Source organism: Sminthopsis crassicaudata, chromosome 5 (assembly GCF_048593235.1).
Source record: "Sminthopsis crassicaudata isolate SCR6 chromosome 5, ASM4859323v1, whole genome shotgun sequence".
Taxonomy (NCBI): Eukaryota; Metazoa; Chordata; class Mammalia; order Dasyuromorphia; family Dasyuridae; genus Sminthopsis; species Sminthopsis crassicaudata.
Window position 1 is genome coordinate 187,705,738 of NC_133621.1, and position 18,078 is coordinate 187,723,815.

The window sequence follows — 18,078 nt, forward strand, 5'->3', positions numbered from 1 at the left end:
AGAATGATTACTCAGTGGTTTATGCCTGAATAAAGGACAATGTTTGGGAAGGAGACTTTGGGAGCAGAGAGATATTTTTTCTTTTGTATTATGGATCCTAGAGAAGACCCAGGTAGTTCCAGGCTCACATCAAGGAGGGGCCCTTGGAGGAGTAAGAAGATTTGGGGAATAATCCAACATGTACAGCCAGCTTCTTAAGCATGTCCCTAATTCCCAACCTGCCTTATTAGAAACTTCAGGGGAATTTCCCCTTGGGTGAGATCAAAGGCTGTTTCTCTCACAGTTGAGCTGAAATAGCTTACTCCTGATGGAAACACTCATTCACTCTGTGTATTATCTGATATATTTTAATCTAATATGCATAACTTCTCTGATTTCTGTTTTTTTACATAATTCATGAAATTCCGCAAGCCATAATAAATTTTCTCCAGGTTCCAGACATGTCCTTGCTATGGATTTCCAATCATTCGGGGTTAGGACTTCATAAGACAAACCATCTAGTAACATTTTGACATAAGCTGATGTAGCCCCATAAAGGGTACAACCTTTTTTCAAATCCTTAATTTTATTCAAATCTAAAGGTGCATATCTTCTCCTTTTTTTACCTACAGAATCAATCTCTTCAATCACAGGATATGCATGTATAAAATCACTTATATCCTGTCCTTCTCTCTTAGCTTTAACCAATGCTTTTTCTAATCTTGTCATAGGCTTAGGCTGCTTCACAGGCAATTCTGTTTGTGTTTCTGCCTCTTCCCCTCTTTCTTCCTCCATCTCTGAAGGTGGGGTTGATGTGGGCCTGTCAATAATCTGTTCTCTAGGCAGGGTTGAAGCTTCTTCAAGAGAATCATACCATAATTCCTCATTTAAATCCTCTTGCTCTAGGGAAAGATCTTGATCTTTCCTTTTTTCCTCACACTTCCTCCTCTGTTCATTTTTAGAACTTTTCCTTCTCCTACAACTTGCTTGATAGTTTAAGGCTAATTGAACTATGTTGTAGATATAAAATACTTCTGCAGAAATTGAACGAGGCCCATTTTTTGCTTGAAATTCTTTCATTTCATATCCCACTAGCTTCCATTTATCTACATCTATCTTTTCTTCCTCTAAGAACCAAGGGGATGTGCGTCTTAATGCAGCCAAGAGTTTAGCAATCTGTACCCAGGTTACAAGTAAACTCTGCTCCTCAATTATGTTGATTATACTCTCTATAGTACCACTCCTGAATGGAGCTGAGGTTGCGTCTGGGGCTGAGGTTGAGTCGGCTGAGGTCCAGGGATTGAATATAGCTAACATCTGCCCCATTTCAGCTATAAGAGATTCCTGGTTTAGCCCTTAACAAGTTAAGTTCCTTATTTATCTATTAGCACGCTCACTTAATCTTTAACAAAGTTTCCTCGTTACTCACGGTTCTGGGTCAGAGAGACTGAGATCTAGATTGGAAGCTTTTCCACTGGAATCAGGACTGTGTCTGTCCCTGTTCGGGCGCCAAATTGCGAAGGTCTGGTCTAGCTCCTCTTGTCAGGATAAGCAAAAGTCCTTGCCCCACGTTGGGCGCCAATTGTAGCGCGCTGTCGTCTCCAGAAGCTGCTGGATCGCTCTCTGGGAAGAGATCTGCTGTGTCTTTTACTCAAATCTCTCCGACAGATTCTTCTTCCTGTAGAGAACCGTTGTCTCCAGGCAGTTGCTGTTAACTCTTGTCCAAAGAAGTGACTTCCCTTCCTGCAGAGAGCCCCGTCAAGCCTGATGCAATTCAGAGAGTCTTCCTTCTTGAATCCTGGCTCTGAATCTCCTCCAGCTCTTATCCTTCTCCAGGCCGATCTGCCCTCTGCGCCCATTGCTGTCTCTTTTTATCCTCCCAGAGAATGGGCGTGGGATAATGCAAGGGCTTCTGGGAAGAACCACCCCAGCCAATGAGCTTGCCCCCTCTATCAAGTCAACCTGAGTTCTCACCTTGTAATTGTCCAGAAAACCTGAATTCTCACCTTGTCACTGTCCAGACAACCTCAGTTCTCACTTAGTAATCCTAACACTGTTTGATTTGAATAAATTGATTTATTCACTATTACTGTGATAATCTTTACATAGTAGCATTTGGAGCAAAGAAATTCAAAGCCTTTGGATATAGGGTAGGGCATTAATTCTTCAAGATAGTGACCAAGAGAGTGGCTTGGACCTAAAAATCATTTCCCGAGGATAGTATTTTTTAGAAGGAGGAAAGACATATAACTCCAATGTGATAAATTCTGAATTGAGCAGATTTAGTCTTATTATCCCAATCTACGGCTCTTATCTTAGAAGAAAGCAAAGTTCTCCCTTGGAGAGAGGTGATAGAAATTTCAGATATCACCACTCATGATTTCCTGGTAGCAAACTTTAGACAAATCATGTGGAAATATAATCTACAAGGGTAACATACATACCCTATATAGTTATATGATCTACAAATATCTTAGCCTGTCCTAGGACATTTGTTATAGCTGTCAGGTTTGTATTGGAATAACCTCATGATTAATATTTGTGAATAAAATTTGGGAAGGACAATATGGAAGAAAGGGAGCCTTCCTTGATTGAATATAAAAGCATGGTATTCTATATGTCAGTACTTAACAAAATTAATTCAGATTGTTCACTTGAAGGTCAAATACTGAAGCTGAAGTTTAAATACTTTGGTCACATAATGAGAAGACAGGACTCATTAGAAAAGATCCTGATGAAGGGAAGAATTGAAGACAGAATGAAAAGGGGACAGTAGAGGATAAAATGGATAGATATTGTCATGGAAACAATGAACATAAACTTGCACTGATTTCCAGACATAGTGAAGGATAAAAGGGCCAGGAATGCTATGATCCATGGAGACTGAGCGAGCCACAACAAAAAGGAGGACTATAACCTCTGTCTAAGCAAAAAGGTTGAAAAGACAATCTTTGTCTGGGGGCATTCTTCCTGTATTTTGTGATTTCCTTTCCAGATTTTTTAGTGTATTGGCTGTGAATAAAGAGCTCACCTTATTAGGAAAAGTTTCTGACTATTATATTCCAGCAGACTAGAGCTGAGATACTATAGGTAGTCCTGAAGAGTTAAAGACTAGAAGCTAGTAGGAAGGAAAGGGCAGGAATCCCTGAAATAGAAAAGAGAAAGTTATAAGAGGGAGTATGCTGGAGTACAGGTTTGGCTTCTCCCCATTTTTTTCACTGTTTAGATTGCCATGTAGGAGATTGAGGTGATCAACAACTGCCCTTGAACTTGAATTTACTGATAGCTATTCAGACAAGTGAAGATTGACTTTGTGATTGAGACTTTCAAGGCTATGACTGCTGCTGCTGAAATCTTAGACCTGACTCAGACCCTACAGTAGATATGGGTACTGAAACATGTGGAAGGATGACTCTGAACCCACTGACAGCTACTGAGAATTCCATTGGCTTGGAAAGCATTTCAGAGAAGGCTGGAAATAACTGGCTGGGGCCAAAGAAGTATTTTTATTTCTGTTTCCGTTCATTTTTTCTTAGTCCCATGAAAGTAGAGAGTCATGACAAGGGAGGAGAAATTTCAACAGAGTAGGAGCTTAAAAGCTGTAGATTTTACAACTACACCCAGAGAAGGAACACTGGGAAATGAGTGTAAACTGTTTGCACTTTTGTCTTTCTTCCCAGATTATTTTTACTTTCTGAATCCAATTCTTCCTGTGCAACAAGAAATTCGGTTCTGCATATGTATATTGTATCTAGGATATAGTATAACATATTTAACATGTATGAGACTGCCTGTCATCTAGGGGAGGGGGTGGAGGGAAGGAGGGGAAAATTCAGAACAGAAGTGAGTGTAAGGGTTAATGTTGTAAAAAAAATTATCCATACATATGTACTATAAAAAATTATAATCATAAATTTTTTAAAATTATTTGAAAAATATTCTTTTTCATACATAGAAAACTTCATTCTTGGCTCAAGTAGAGGATTTATTGTTAGGAAAGCAGGGTAGGCATTATCAGGCTAAGCAAGCTCTGGATGTTGGTAGAAATACTATAGCTTTTAGGAAAGTTATCCCACCAATGAGAAGTGGACAGAGGTGACTCAATGAGAACATCAACTGGTGGATACTGTAATTCTTATAATTCTATTGTGTGGAATAGAGAGATAAGGTGAAGAACTTACAGGAATGTATGAATTCTTTTTCTGTATTTTATTTTCATTATTTCTGTGTTTCCCCTATGACCTGTATAATATGTGCAGGCCCATATTAAGCCTTGGCCAGCTATAAACATATTTACTTAACCTAAGCTGATGACATCAGTATTTGACATTTATTGATATTTGGTCCATTAGCTTGACCACTATCTGCTTGATTAAACCTGAAGGCCTAGTTTTCTGTTTCTTAGAAATCTGGTGATTTCGGGGAAACAGAAACCTTCCATTCCAATCTCTCTGAATAGCAACAACCAATTAGATGCCTCCCCCTCCCCTTCTCAATGCTCTCTTGTGATGTAGTCTCTTGTATAAAAGCTATGTATCTTTACTGCTTCTTTAGCCCTCCTACCATGAGATTTATCTTGTGATGGAATGGCTCATCCTCTGGAAGTTTTAATAAACAACCTTTCTGCTTTCTACTGAGTAATCTCTTGAGTAGTCATTTTGGGTAAGGGTCTTCTACATCCCTCATACGATAGTATAGGCTAAAATATACGCTAAAAGAAATCAGCACTACCTAAATGACAGAGTAGTTCTCTACTGCAGTGAATTAAATGCCATATAGGGAGACAAACAGGTTCACACATTCCTTAGGTGATTGGCGGATCTTTCAAGGACTATTTTTACCCTCTGATTTTAACATATCAGGCCATTTTCCTTGATAATTTCTTGAAAGATGTTGTCCAGGCTTTTTTTTTTCATTGTTGCTTTTAGGTAATCCAATAATTTTTACATTGTTTCTCTTGGATCTATTTGTCTCAGTACCATTCCTCTGGAGCTGGTGTGCATAGATTTTTTTCACTGGAATGAGATCAAAGCAATGTGAGCAACATTGTAATGGTGATGGACCTTTTCACTTAATACACACTGTCCTAGTCAATAGGAACAAGTGGATTTCCATAGTTTTAAAGGTATTGTGTGACATGTAAAATGTATGGGATTACCTGTCATGGGGGGAGGGAGTGGAGGGAGGGAGGGGATAATTTGGAAAAATGAATAAAAAAAAAAGTTATGTTCAACACACACATACCAAATTATAAAACATTCCTTTAATATTCCCACCATTGACCGGAAACTTTATATTTCACAAAAGTGGATTTTATGCCTTTCATTTCTTTTATATATTTTTCCTGATAGGAAAGGGGAATTTAATGTATTGTTTCATATAAGGAAGGATGGAAAAAGTACAAGATGGAAAGTACAATTCCTTGTAATATCAGTGGAAATATATTAAAGAAAAGACAATTATCTACTACTGCAAAAAAAAAAAAAAAAGGAATTGTGTGAGATGTTTTTCTCTTTGTAACTTCTTTGCCAGGATAAGTTTTGATTAACATTGAGATTTTTGAGAGTCAAGGAAGTACTTTACTTGGCAGGAATCTAGGAGGATACAACTGTACCGTCCCATCCCAAAGAAGGCTTAAGCTAGCATTTTTATTGTACCCTATTGATCATCATGGAGTCACTGAGGCTGAACAGAAGTTAATTGTTAACATATATTCTTTTTATTGCATGCTTATATAATGTCACTAAAAATGATATCAAAGGCATCTTGATAATTAGACAAGGGGCACAGATGGCTATTGTCTTGTTCTTTGAAGTCTCCAAGGGTGAGAAAGACACGGTGATTCACAATTTGCACATTGCTGCTAAGGAACATCTATTGACCAGCTTTGCTCTCATTTGATGCTAGGAACTCCGCTCAGCAAATAGACTTCTGTTATTATATTATAGTGTTGCTGAAAAAATATAAGACAGTAGGATAGTGGAGGACTTCTTATTCCAATAGTGGAAAAGTTAAGTAAAGGGAGAAAATAGCTCCAGAATATGATTAGGGTCCTGAAATAATAATATATGGTAGTATTAGTTGAATTTTCTTAACCAGGAGAACAAGAACATGGGAGTTCAAGTAATCAGAAAACTGTAATGGACTCCAGCTGATCTTACAAAGGAGGGACCTATTTTCCATTTGCAGATGGATAGTTGATGCCAGATGATGACCCAGATGGGGAGGATTTGGGTCAAGATCCAAACAAAAGGAAAGCTGAATTTTGGTATTCTCTTGAAGTTTGGGGAAAGATGCCAAGACTTCCTCATCCTGAAGCAAAAGAAAGAAAATAAACACTTATTAAATGCTTACCATGAGCCAGGCTCTGTGTTAAGTGCTTTATAAATATCTGATTTTATTCCTCCCAACCTTGGGAAGTAACTGCTTTTATTATCCCTATTTCACAGTAGAAGAAACTGAGGCAAGCTAAGGTATAAGTGACTTGCCCAGGGTCACACAGGGTGGATCTGAATTTAAGTCCTCTTGAGTCTAGTCCAGTGTTTTATTCATTAGCTGTATTTGAAGCTGCCTAAAATGGAAGGGAGGTGAAAAAAGGAATCTGTAGTCTGTGACCTATGTTTAGGAAATGGAAAAAAAGCAAGTTGTCCGTTCTTTTTTTTAAGCCCCACCCAAAGAGGCTAGTTTCTTCTAAAATAGTTCCAGCCAATCAATTCTTTTGTTATTTCAGCATCACTCATTATTTCGAAAATATTATCTGTGAAATAAAATTTCATGCATAAACTTAGGAATCAAACCATTCTTGTACATTTCATGAAGACCATACCTTTTGAGTTCCTGTTTTCCCCTTCAATAGAATTTTATTTTTCAAATTACATGTAAAGATTGTTTACAACATTCATTTTTGTTACTTTGTGTTCCAAATTTTTCTCCCCCTCCCTTTTTTCCACCTCCCCAAGACAGAAAGCAATCTAAGTTTAATATATGTAATCCTTTTAAAGACATTACAATATCTAAAAGATATTACAAGAAAAATCAGATCAAAAGGGGGAAAAAAGTAAGAGGAAAAAAAAAACCAAGCAAGTAAACAATGAAAATGATCCACATTATACTTCTTTATAGTTTTCTCTCTGGATGTAGATGGCATTTTCCATCCACATCTATTGGAATTACCTTGCCTCACCCTATTATTGAAAAGAGCCTAGTCTATCATAGCTGATCATCACATAATTATGTTGTTACAGTGTAAAATGTTCTCTTGGTTCTGTTCACTTAGCATCAATTCATGTAAGGCTTTTCTGAAATCAGCCTGTTCATCATTTCTTATAGAACAATAATATTCCATTATATTCATATACCAGAACTTAGTCAGCCAATCCCCAACTGATGAGCATCTGCTCAGTTTCTAGTTTCTAGCCACTCCAAAGGGCTGCTACAAATATTTTTGCACATGTGGATCTTTTCCCTTCTTTTATGATCTCTTTGGAAACAGACCCAGTAGTGTAACATGCCCTCCTGGCAGTTACTATTACCAGTCTGTCCTAGGCCCAACAGAGTACCTTTGACCACTGAGCTTTGCAGTGCCACCTCTACCCGGCTCGCCTCCTCTGAGGCCTTCAAAGGTCTCTGGCCACAATTTCTTGAATAGTAGTTTAATAACCGGTAGTGCACTCAAGAACAGCCACATGTAATCTTAAAAGCCTTTATTATACCTACTCACATAATGCCCTGACTTGTTGGTTCCCTAGTGAACACCTGGTCTGAAGACCACATGTTCACTACCAAATTTCTTATCTCTCTTGGCTACCCATCAGCTTGGCTTGGCTTGGCTACCCAGGCTAGGAAGCCAGGTTAAAGAGAGCCAGGTTAAAGAGAGTAACTGCTGCCTGCTGTGGGCTTATAAAGGGCCTGTGAGGTCACACACACAGCTAACCAGCGAGAGAGCCGTCAGCCATTATGAAGCTATCTCAATATGGACAGGATCCCACCCACAGGGCAGTCCTATATCCACAGAGATTACTTCTGGGCCACTCAAATCTCCTGTTGCACTGTGGCGCCGCCCATTTAAAGGGCCCTTACACAGTAGCAAGACTCCAGCCAATCAAATTTTTCCCAATTACTGAGACCCATCTTTCATGAGGTGCCAAAGAATATGTCTATATCCTTCATAAGAAGATATAGTCAAAAGCTTACCATCTTGTAAGCTCAAGTTGATTAGGCAGGATTTCAGGCTAGAACAGGCAGATCTTTTGATTACAACAACAGATAGGCGAGTGTATATGCTTATGAATTCATCAGTCTTGGCTCTTTCTGGTCTTCTATGACCCAGTGAGGGAGTCTCTAATCAGCTTGCATCAGGCAGGCAGGAAGCAGAGTGAGCACCATCACTTAGTTAGGGACTGGCGTCAAGTTGACTTAATTATTTGTCTTATGAGTTTGATGCCTCAGTGTTCTTGGAGCTTGGCACATCTCCTGACCCTTCCATTGTGGATCTGCCTGTTAAAGGACTAGTCAGGGGAAGACTGGAACTGAGTAATCTAAGCTATCACTGAGTATCCTAAAGTTTGAATTTAGGATTAGAGCACTGCTGCTTCCTCTCCTCAGTGCAAATTATATATATATACTGAATAATCTAAGATATCACTGAGTATCCTAAAGTTTCAATTTAGGATTAGAGCATTGTTGCTTCCTTTCCCCAATACAAAATATATATTTTTTAAATGCAGGGTTCCTTCACAGGGAAGAATCACTGAGCAAAGACCTTTTGCTTCCTTTTCCCTTCCAGAAGAGGAACATTAACCAGCATCCCTGAGGGGTAGCATTGGTGGTTGTGGTGTTAGAAAAACCTTTTGAGGAAGTGAAGGTCTTTCTTTGTTGTACTCTTCCCTATGACTGACAGTTTCTGGCACAGCTGCAGGTGTCAGCTGCCTCAGTCATGCTGATATCTTCAAAATCGACTACTCAGATGTATAAGAGGAGAGGTTGGGGAGGCCCTGAGAACAAGGAGGGAGCAATGAGTCCAGGAAAGAATCAAGTTGAACTCAGAAAGATGTGTATGTTTGCTTTGGATGAAAGGAGTCAGAATTTGAGGATGTCAGGATTAGCTCTTACAGATCATGCTAAAGGAACCCTCATCTGGGCCAATTTCAGCCATCACCTCCCATTCTAGCCATTTACAGGGGAGCCCAGGCAGAGCTACTGCTTGGTAAAAAGCCAACCATAGATGGCTGCACCTGGAGACCCTTTATTTTCCTTCTTTACAGGTTCCTGTATCCTAACAGACTAAATCTTGAACTTGAAAATTCTTTCTGGTAGCTACATCAATACCAGCTGTCCCTTGAGGCTTAAGGAAAACCTGAGGATCCAGGAATAGGGTACCTGGATCTACTGTCTGACTTTTCCTACCTTAAGTTTCCAAACCGATTTGTCTCCTCCCACCTCCTCCATCTTAGAACACCACAAATTTTCAAAATTAATTGTGATGAGACAGTAGTCCATTACTAAAAAGTCTCTTGGAAGCTCTGGATAAAGCTTTCTCCTACTCCCTACCTTCTAAGAAAAGGAAGCAATTGGTATGTTCTTTGGTTTACTTGGACCTATGATGAAAGAGATGAAGATCCAGGGTTCAGAAAGGCCCCCTGGATCCCTAGAGGGACAGCTTTTACAGAAAAGGTTGGGTCAATTCTCAGAATATTGGTTATGAAGCAGCTTCTTGAGTGATTGGCCTTTCTAACAACCTTCCTCTAAATTATAAAAAAATACAATTAAGTCCATAGGCAGAGAGCCCGCCATCATTCAACCTGGGATAGTGCTAGAGATGTTCCCCAACTCCCTTTTTTTTACTCTTACATGCCTAAGTTCCTTTCTTCCTAAATTCTCATTTCTTGGAAACCCAGTCCAACAGTCATGTGGTTGTATTTCCCTAATTGGTATATATGTTGATTATTGTAGGTTTCCATTTTCTTTATGGTTAATTTTTCCCTTACTCAAGCTATTTCACTTTGATATTTTACCCTGAGTCCTGAATGTGGAGAAATGATGAGGGGTGGAGACCCAAACTAGAGAGGGTGACGTGCTAGGCTAAGCTAGGCCCTGGAGTTTGGAGACTGCTTTACTGACGGATTTCCTGTCTTTCATCACTCCATTACAGTCTTGCCAGATGGCAAAACCCTCTCCCTACTGTATTTTTGGGTAAAAGGTTTCAGGTTCTCACAAGACACACCTGCATCTACCAGTGGACCAGATATTGATTGAGAGGGGGAAAAAAGACAACTACAGGTAAGAGACTGGAGCTCCATTTTTCCTTCCCAGGTCGAAGGATCTAAGTAGATGAGGAAAATAAGAAATTACCATCAAATCATCGATCCAAAACTAGAAAAGCCCCTAAAAGTGATAAATCCACCTTTTCTTCCTGACCCTTTTACAGATAAACTGAGGTCTAATGAAATGCTGGAGAAACTGGGACAAAGAAGGAGGATCAGGAATAGGAATCTCTGATCGTTTGTGGACTTTCCATGGCAGGAGAGGCAAAGAAAGAAACATAACCACAGGAGAGGGTGAGATGGTGAAAAGGAAAGGAAGGAGTAAAATTCAATGTCGAACCAGTTCTTGGAAAGAGAAGGAAGGAATTAAGATTAAGGAGGAAGGAGGTAGAGGGTAAAAACAGGTATTGTAGAGCAGGAGAAGGGGCATATAAATGGAAGATGTTGAAAGTGGGGAGGAGAGAAGAAAAAAGAAAGCAGAGGAGAGGAAAGGAAAAGAGAAGAGAGAACCCACTTTTGTAGTCATTCTCTCTGCTTTTGGAGTGATGAAGATGACATGCCACAGTGTGGTGAAGACACTGATAGATTGAAGTTAAAGCATTGGGGGGGGGGGGGAGTCAAATGTTCTTTATTCCCTTTGATATTGAACAAAATACTTTACTTTTCTTCAATTTCCTTTCCTATAAAATAAGGAATATTTATGGGATTATAGATTTAGAATCGGAAGGACCCTTAGAAGCAATTTAGTGTAATTTCCTCATTTTACAAACAAGAAAATTAAAGACAGAAAGTGGCTTTTGATTAAGTTCAAACAGGTAGTAGATAATAGGGCCAGATAGTGGCCCCCAAGTTCCTGAATGCCCAAGCCCCTGACTCTTTCCACTGCCTTCTCTGCAGGAATGGAAACAAAAGCCCCTTCCAAGCTTTCAATTATGTGATTTTAGGCTTCTTCCCCAGCTGGGTTCTATGAAGCAACAACTTTTTCCTTCTGCTTCCTAAATTTTTCTTCAGAACTGAAGCCAGTTGAGTCCCTGAGGTCCCAATCATCCCCAGCTTCTCTCCTGACTCCCTTTAAAAAAATTAACTTTAATTTTTTTGGTTATTCTGAAGCTGAAAAATCATGTAGTACTAATACTTTAATATTTTAAATTTAACATTTAGAAAATAAAATAAAACTAATATTTTAATATTTAATAATATATCAAACAGAAAAGAGGATAATATATGAAAAGCATGAATCTATTATATATGCTAAAAATTAAAAAAAACATTATAAATTCAACACATTTGTTTCAAAGCTGTCATGCTTGTCTGTTTCTCCTTCAAAACCTCATTCTATAATATAAAAAGTTTCAATGAGCTTTTCTTTTCTTTTCTTTTCTTTTTTAAGCATCAGGATCAACAGTCCCCCTCTTCCCTCTCCCTTCATTAAATAAAATACCTTCCCTTATAACAAATAAGCATTGTCAAGCAAAACAAACCAACACTTTGAGCATTCCTGGAAATGTACATTTCTTTCCTTAAGCCTTTCCCTCTCAGAGGGTGGTCAGTATGCTTCATCCTCAGTCCTGCTTTCTTTTAATGGGTTTATTCTGGGAGGGAGTTCAAGGAGGATATATGTCTGCCTTTGAGAAACAAGGAAAACTCATATTCCCTATTTCGGGGTTCTCTCACTGTAGTTAAGTCAATTTCCCTTTTAAAATAGGGTCAGGACTAGCATTTAATAATCTAGGGTCCTGGCTTTACCTACCCCCTGGGCAGAGCAAAATGGGGACGGGTGGGGTTGGGAAGTACCGAACAGAGGAGGCAGGGGCTGGAAGTGAGCCTCTCTTCGTGGGCTCGTTTTCCTATGAAACGCTAGATTTTTGTCCACTAGACACAAAATGGCTGCTGTCGGGCCCTACCTGCCAGGGTTAGAAACTCTTTAGAACTCTTCCCTCTCACTCCCACTAAAAAAAATCAGACAAAGCCCAGATGGGGAAGTGGGGGTGGGGAGGGAAGAAGATTGGATGCCTTCCTGGAGTGGAGGAGGTCAATGTGAAGATTCTCTTAAGTACAAAATACCTCTGGCTTCAAATGGAGAACATCTGAAAAAGAGGCCTCCCCGCCACGGGGCTCCGGGCCTCGTTGCTAAGTGAGGAGGAGATGGAATGGTTTGGCAGACCACAGGATGGGGGGGCAGATTTCTCTTGTGAGAGGCTCGGAGCAGCTTGGGGCGGGGGACGGCGGGCTGAGGGGAGGGGGGAGCCATGTCGGCTCGGGCCCTCGGAGGGCGAGGAGGGGTGTGAGGGGGTGCCGCCGGGGTAGCGGTGCCCTCCCGAGTGGGCGTCAGAGGCAAGGGAGAGGATGGCAGAGGTTGCAGCAGTGAGACCACAGATTCCTTCAGAGGGGTCGTGGTCTCTAGGAAGTTCACCTAAGAGAAACCAGTGATGGGGAGGTGGTTGGTGCTTGTGTGTGAGGGGAACTGGGGGCACATCCCACGGTGAGGCTGAGGGGGGAACGGGCGGTCGTAGGGAGGAGATAAAAGTGCCTGTGGGATCGCGTACCCACGCTGTGGTGAAGCCGGGCCCCCTTCCTTTTCCCGAGGCTCTCTCCCCCTCCCGGCCCGGGGCTGGGGACCAGTGCATGCGCACAGATCTCGGCGACACCGATGTGTGCTGCAGCCTCTCCGGTTTCTTTGTGCTGCTTCTGCACCTTTCCGTATTGTCTCCATTCTTTAGTTGTTTTTTGCCTCTATATTGCTTGCTCTCTGTATGTTTTTTCTGTATCTGTGTCTCTGTCTGTCCCTTTCTTTGTTGTCTCTCTCTCTCTGTCTCTTTCTATCTCTCTCTATTTCTGTTTCTCTCCCCTTCTCTGTCTCTGTCTTTGCCTCTCTTCTCTCTGTCCCCACCCCCATTTCTTCTCCTTTCTGTCTCTCCTCTGTTTCTCCTTCTCGCTCCCCCCTTTTCTTTCTGTCATTCTCTCTCCCTTTCTCCCTGTCTCTATCTCTTCTCTGTCTGTCTTTTTGTCTCTGTCTCTGTTTCTTTCTCTCTCCTCTCCTCTGTCACCCCCCATTTCTTTCTTTCCTTTCTTTTTCTGTATCCCTTTTGTTTCTCTGTCACTTTCTCTCCCCTTCTCCCTATCTCTCTCTTCTCTGTCTCTTTCTTTGTCTTTGTCTCTCTCCTCTCCTTTTCCCCTCCCTTTCTTCCTCCTTTCCTTTTCTGTCTCCTCTCTCCTTTTCCGTCTGTCTTTGTCCCCTTCTCTCTCTGTCTCTCTCCCCTTCTTTCTCTCTCTCTTCCCTTCTCCCTATTTCTGTCTGTTTATCCTCTGTTTCTCTCTTTGTCTCTATCTCTCTTTGTCTCTCTCTCCCCTGCTGTTCTTTCTGTTTCTCTTCCACTCTTGTTTCCCCCACCCACCCATTCTGGCTTCTTTCTTTTAGCCTCTATTGTTCCTGAATTTTGTGAGTGTGTGGAGCTTGAGTATATGCATTGTGTGATGTATGTATATCTATTGTTTTAATGAGCTGCTCTGGGACTCTCTATCTTTAACTCTCCCTAGATTTCTTTGCTTTCTCTCTCCATCTGTCCTTTTCCCTTTGTTCATGTGTGCCCCTCCCTTTGTCACCTCCACTGCCCTCTACCCCCTAGGCTCATATCTGAACCATGGAGTTTTGAGTTGTTGGGTGATGGCTGTTGTTTTTAGTTCACAGAACTGTTTCTGATCAAAGCTGCTAGGGAACAGGATGGTGTTTACAGACAAGAGAAAGAACAGAGTGGCAGCAGGAGATGGGGGGGTGCTAAGAGTGGAGCAGTGGGTCTGGGGCGTGTGGCAAGGCTGGGAGGTGCAGCTTCTGAAGTATGAGACAGAGATTCAGTCACAGAGAGTGCTAGGTATCCGCATCAAAAAGCATAGTTACAGGCAGGCACAGTTAGGGACAGAGAAAGATGCAGAGACCCTTGCTACATATACCCAGGCTCATCTCCGAATTTCTCACAAGGGCTGAGGAGCACTGGGGCACAGGATGTGTAGTCTGTCTCCATGGTGGCTGGAGATTGTGAGAATCAAAGACCTCTCTCTGGGGCCTCCCAGACTCAGCGGAAATGTGAGCTCTGAGCCCTCAGCAGAGGCAAACAAGTAGCTGGAAAACCTTAGCCTTCAGTGAGCCCTGGGCCCAGAAGTGGCCGAGAAGAGAAAGTCTTGTCTTCCAACAGATCTAGGGAATAGGGGGTCTAGGGTGGGGGAGCTGCAGGCTTAGAAGGAGGGTAGAAAGTGCCCACCCTGAGAAAGGGGAGGATTTGGTCTTGAAAGACAATAGCCCACCGTGAAAGGAGGCCAGGAAAGAAGCAAACTCTAAGCCATAAAGTCCTCCCTCCCTCCCCCACAACCTGTCTAGAATCCATTATCTATCTTTCTCTCCTCCATGCAGCCCCAGGCCCCATTCTCAGTACTCTACCAATTTTACAAATGACCTACTTCCAGCCCTTCTCAACTCTCATTTATTCATTTGGCAAATATTCATTCAGTGTCTACTATGTGCAAGTCTTTGTGTACCTACATATTCAACCTCCTCTTGTTTAGAATAGCTGTAATGTTTATTTTATTTCTTTAAATTTTTATTGAAGTCTTTTGATTTTATATTATCTTCATTTCCCAATATAGCTCTCCCATTCCCCCACGAAGAGAATCATCCTTTATAATAAACAATGATAAATAAAGGAAAAAAAGCCATTTTGAAAAATTAACCAAGCTGTCTTATATACGACAATGTATCAAAAGTCTCCCATTTCTGCAAAGACAGTAAGGAAGAACATTCTCATATCTCTTCTTTGAGGTCAAGTTTTGTCATTATAATTACATAGCAATAACTTTCTTTTCTTTGTTCTTTTCCTTTATGTTGTTGCAGTTGTTGTGTATATCTTTTTCCCAATTCTGCTTACCCTAATTTCATGAGTTCTTTGTCTTTGTATATTTTGTATACTTCACATGCATAATTTCTTACAGTATAGTAACATTCCATTATATTTATGTACCACGATTTGTTTAACCATTCCCTAATTATAATTCATCGACTTTGTTGGCAGTTTCCATATGGGGGTAAAGAAGGTAAATGGTACTTTGTAGTTGTGTATGAGATATGGCAATAGTTTTCAAAACATATACATGGATAATTTTTCAATATTGATTCTTGCATAGCCTTGTGTTCCAAATTTTCCCCTCCTCTCTGCTCTCCTAGATGGCAGATAATTCAATATATGTTATACATGTTAAAATATTTGTTAAACATATTTGTACAATTATCTTGCTGCACAAGAAAGATTAGATCAAAAAGGAAAGAAAATGAATAAGAAAGCAAAATACAAACCAACAACAACAAAAAGAGTGAGAATGTTTTATGTTATGATCCACACTAAATTCCCATAGTTCTCCTCTGGCTCTCTTCATCATGAGATCATTGGAACTGGCCTCAATCATCACACTGTTGAAAAGACCCATGTCCATCAGAATTGATCATCATTTAATACTGATGTTGTCATTTACAATGATCTCCTGGTTCTGCTCATTTCACTCAGCATCAGTTCATGTAAATTTTTTCCAGGTCTCTCTAAAATCATGCTCCTGATCATTTCTTACAGAACAATAATATTCCATAACATTCATATACCATAACTATTTAGCCATTCTCCAACTGATGGGCATCCACTCAGTTTCCAGTTTCTTGCTGCTATAAAAAGGGCTGCCACAGACATTTTTTCACATGTGACCATGACCCATACTTCCTCCTCTGATTCTCCACATGGCTTTTCCCTAGAAAGGGGCTCCTTCAAGGCCAAAAGTCCCTCACCCCAAATTTAGAGAACTCTCAGTAATGCTTACACCACTCCTGCTACAAACATCAAATTTCTGTGGTATGATCAGTTTCTTTTTTCAGCTTCCTCCTAAACCCAGCTGGTTGTCTTAGTCCCTTAGCACCTTTTCAGAGAAGTGTGAAGGAAATGGCATAGAATCATAGAATTTAGAGCTTAAAAGGATTTTTATATATAATCTAGTCCAACCCTCCTCATTTTTATAGATGAGGATTCTGAAATTCAATTACTTGGTCAAGATCACACAGGTTAATTAATACACAATGCTATGATTTGAACTCATATCCCCTATATACAAATCTGGTTCTTTTTCCACCACACAAAATTCCCCCTCAATGTGCTCATTGTTTCTTCACATATCAGGACGGAGCTAGTTCTGCTAGGCTTTTGTCTGCTCCATGTTAACTGCATTCTTAATGTTCTGTGATCCATAAAGAACAATCAGAAACCCATTTCTCTTCTAGAATTTGGAAAGCAGAAACCACTGATTTCCTCCTGCTTGTTATGTTCTTGGGACCTTTCTTCCCCCTCCCATCCCAACCCTGGTTCATGCTACTTCTTTCTTAGAACTGAGGAAAGTAAGGATGGTGAAAATCTGGGGGATGGGAAAAGGAAGAGTTCTATTAAAGAAATGCAGGGGTTGTTGGGAGGATATAAAAGTGGAATATAGGAGTGTTGAGAGTGGAAAATGGGCATGGTTGAAAGGGATCCTTTCTCTTAGGATATTGATCTGGCTACCCTTGTGTTTGTGTGTATGTGTGTATGTGTGTGCCCACTTTAGTTCTCTGGCTGCCAAATGTATCTTTTTAAAGTGATGTGCACTATCAGCCAAAACCTTTCAGCTGGTTTTGTTTAACTCTTTTGGGGGAGTAGACTCTAAGTGCTTGTTCATTGGGATGCATTTGCTATGTCAAAACAAAACAAAACAAAATTTTAAAAAGAAAAATTAAGGGCAGTTAAGTGGCTCAGTGGATAGAGCACCAGCCCTGAAGCCAGGAGGACCTGAGTTCAAATTTGACCTCAGACACTTAACACTTCCTGGCTCTGTGACCTGGGCTCCAATTGCCTCGGAAAAAAAAAAAAAACAACAAAAAAACAACCTAATCTTTTAAAAATATTTTAAGTTAGCAAGCATTTATTTTTCTCCCTTCTAATCCTTTATTTCAAACAAAATCCTTGTTACAAATATAAATAGTTATGAAAAACAAATTTCCTTATTGGCAATTTCTAAAAATTTATGTCTCATTATACAACTTGAATTCATTACTTCCCTGACAAGAAGTGGCATTCTTTGTCATCCCTCTTTAGGCATCACATCTGGTCATTTCGTTGAAGGGGTTTCTTAAGTCTCTCAAGGTTATGTTTCTTTATAATGCTGTTATTATATAAGTTGTTTTCTGGTTCCTTTTATTTCATTAAAAAATAATGATAGCTAACATTTATATAGCACTTTAAGTTTTACAAAGAGCTTTACAAACATTATTTCAATTTTATCCTCACAACAATCCTGAGAGGCAGTACTATTATTGCCCCATTTTATAGCCAAGAAAACTGAGGCAAGCAGAAGTTATGTAACTAGCAAGTGTCCAAGTCCAGTGCTCTATCCACCGTGTAACCTAGCTGTCTCTCAAAGTGAATGAAAATACTCCAAAATTTCTCTGAAACCATCCTTTTGGTCATTTGTTATGGCATTATGTTACATTCATTCATGTTTATTTAGCTATTCTGTAATTGATGGGTGCCCCTTTAGTTTTCAGTTTTTTGCTACTACAAAAAAAGTTACAATAATTTTTTTATACACATGTCTTTTAGGAGAAATTAATCTTATTAAAGAACATCTATGCTCAATTTTTTCCCTATAAAAGTACCTTCAATGGATCCCTATTGAGAATATTATGTTCAGTACATGATAAAGATGAAACTAATTATTTGTGGCATTCAAGGTCCACCACAATATTACTGACATCTCCCTCTCTGATCTTATATCTTATTTC

The 18,078-nt window shown here is 40.1% G+C and overlaps 1 protein-coding gene and 1 long non-coding RNA gene across 5 annotated transcripts in view; one reads left to right on the forward strand and one right to left on the reverse strand.

The window, feature by feature from the left end:
* Positions 1-5,675: 5,675 nt before the first annotated feature.
* LOC141543596 (uncharacterized) overlaps positions 5,676-18,078 on the reverse strand; it is a 48,517-nt gene continuing 36,114 nt past the window's right edge. The window contains exons 1-2 of one of the 2 annotated variants that reach the window (XR_012482476.1): positions 12,306-12,410; positions 5,676-6,291 (exon numbers count right to left, since the gene is read on the reverse strand). This is a non-coding gene — a long non-coding RNA (uncharacterized LOC141543596). Of the gene's footprint in view, positions 6,292-12,305; positions 12,411-18,078 lie in introns of those variants that run through there. The other variant, XR_012482475.1, reaches the window with a different exon arrangement.
* The window catches only part of CD4 (CD4 molecule), a 34,174-nt gene continuing 26,192 nt past the window's right edge, over positions 10,097-18,078 (forward strand). Inside the window, exon 1 of one of the 3 annotated variants that reach the window (XM_074269061.1) lies at positions 10,097-10,257. Coding sequence is in view for 1 of the 3 variants with exons in the window: in XM_074269062.1 (XP_074125163.1) it covers positions 12,392-12,432 (41 nt within the window). In the remaining 2 variants the exon portion in view is untranslated. Of the gene's footprint in view, positions 10,258-12,376; positions 12,433-18,078 lie in introns of those variants that run through there. The other 2 variants (XM_074269063.1, XM_074269062.1) reach the window with 2 other exon arrangements.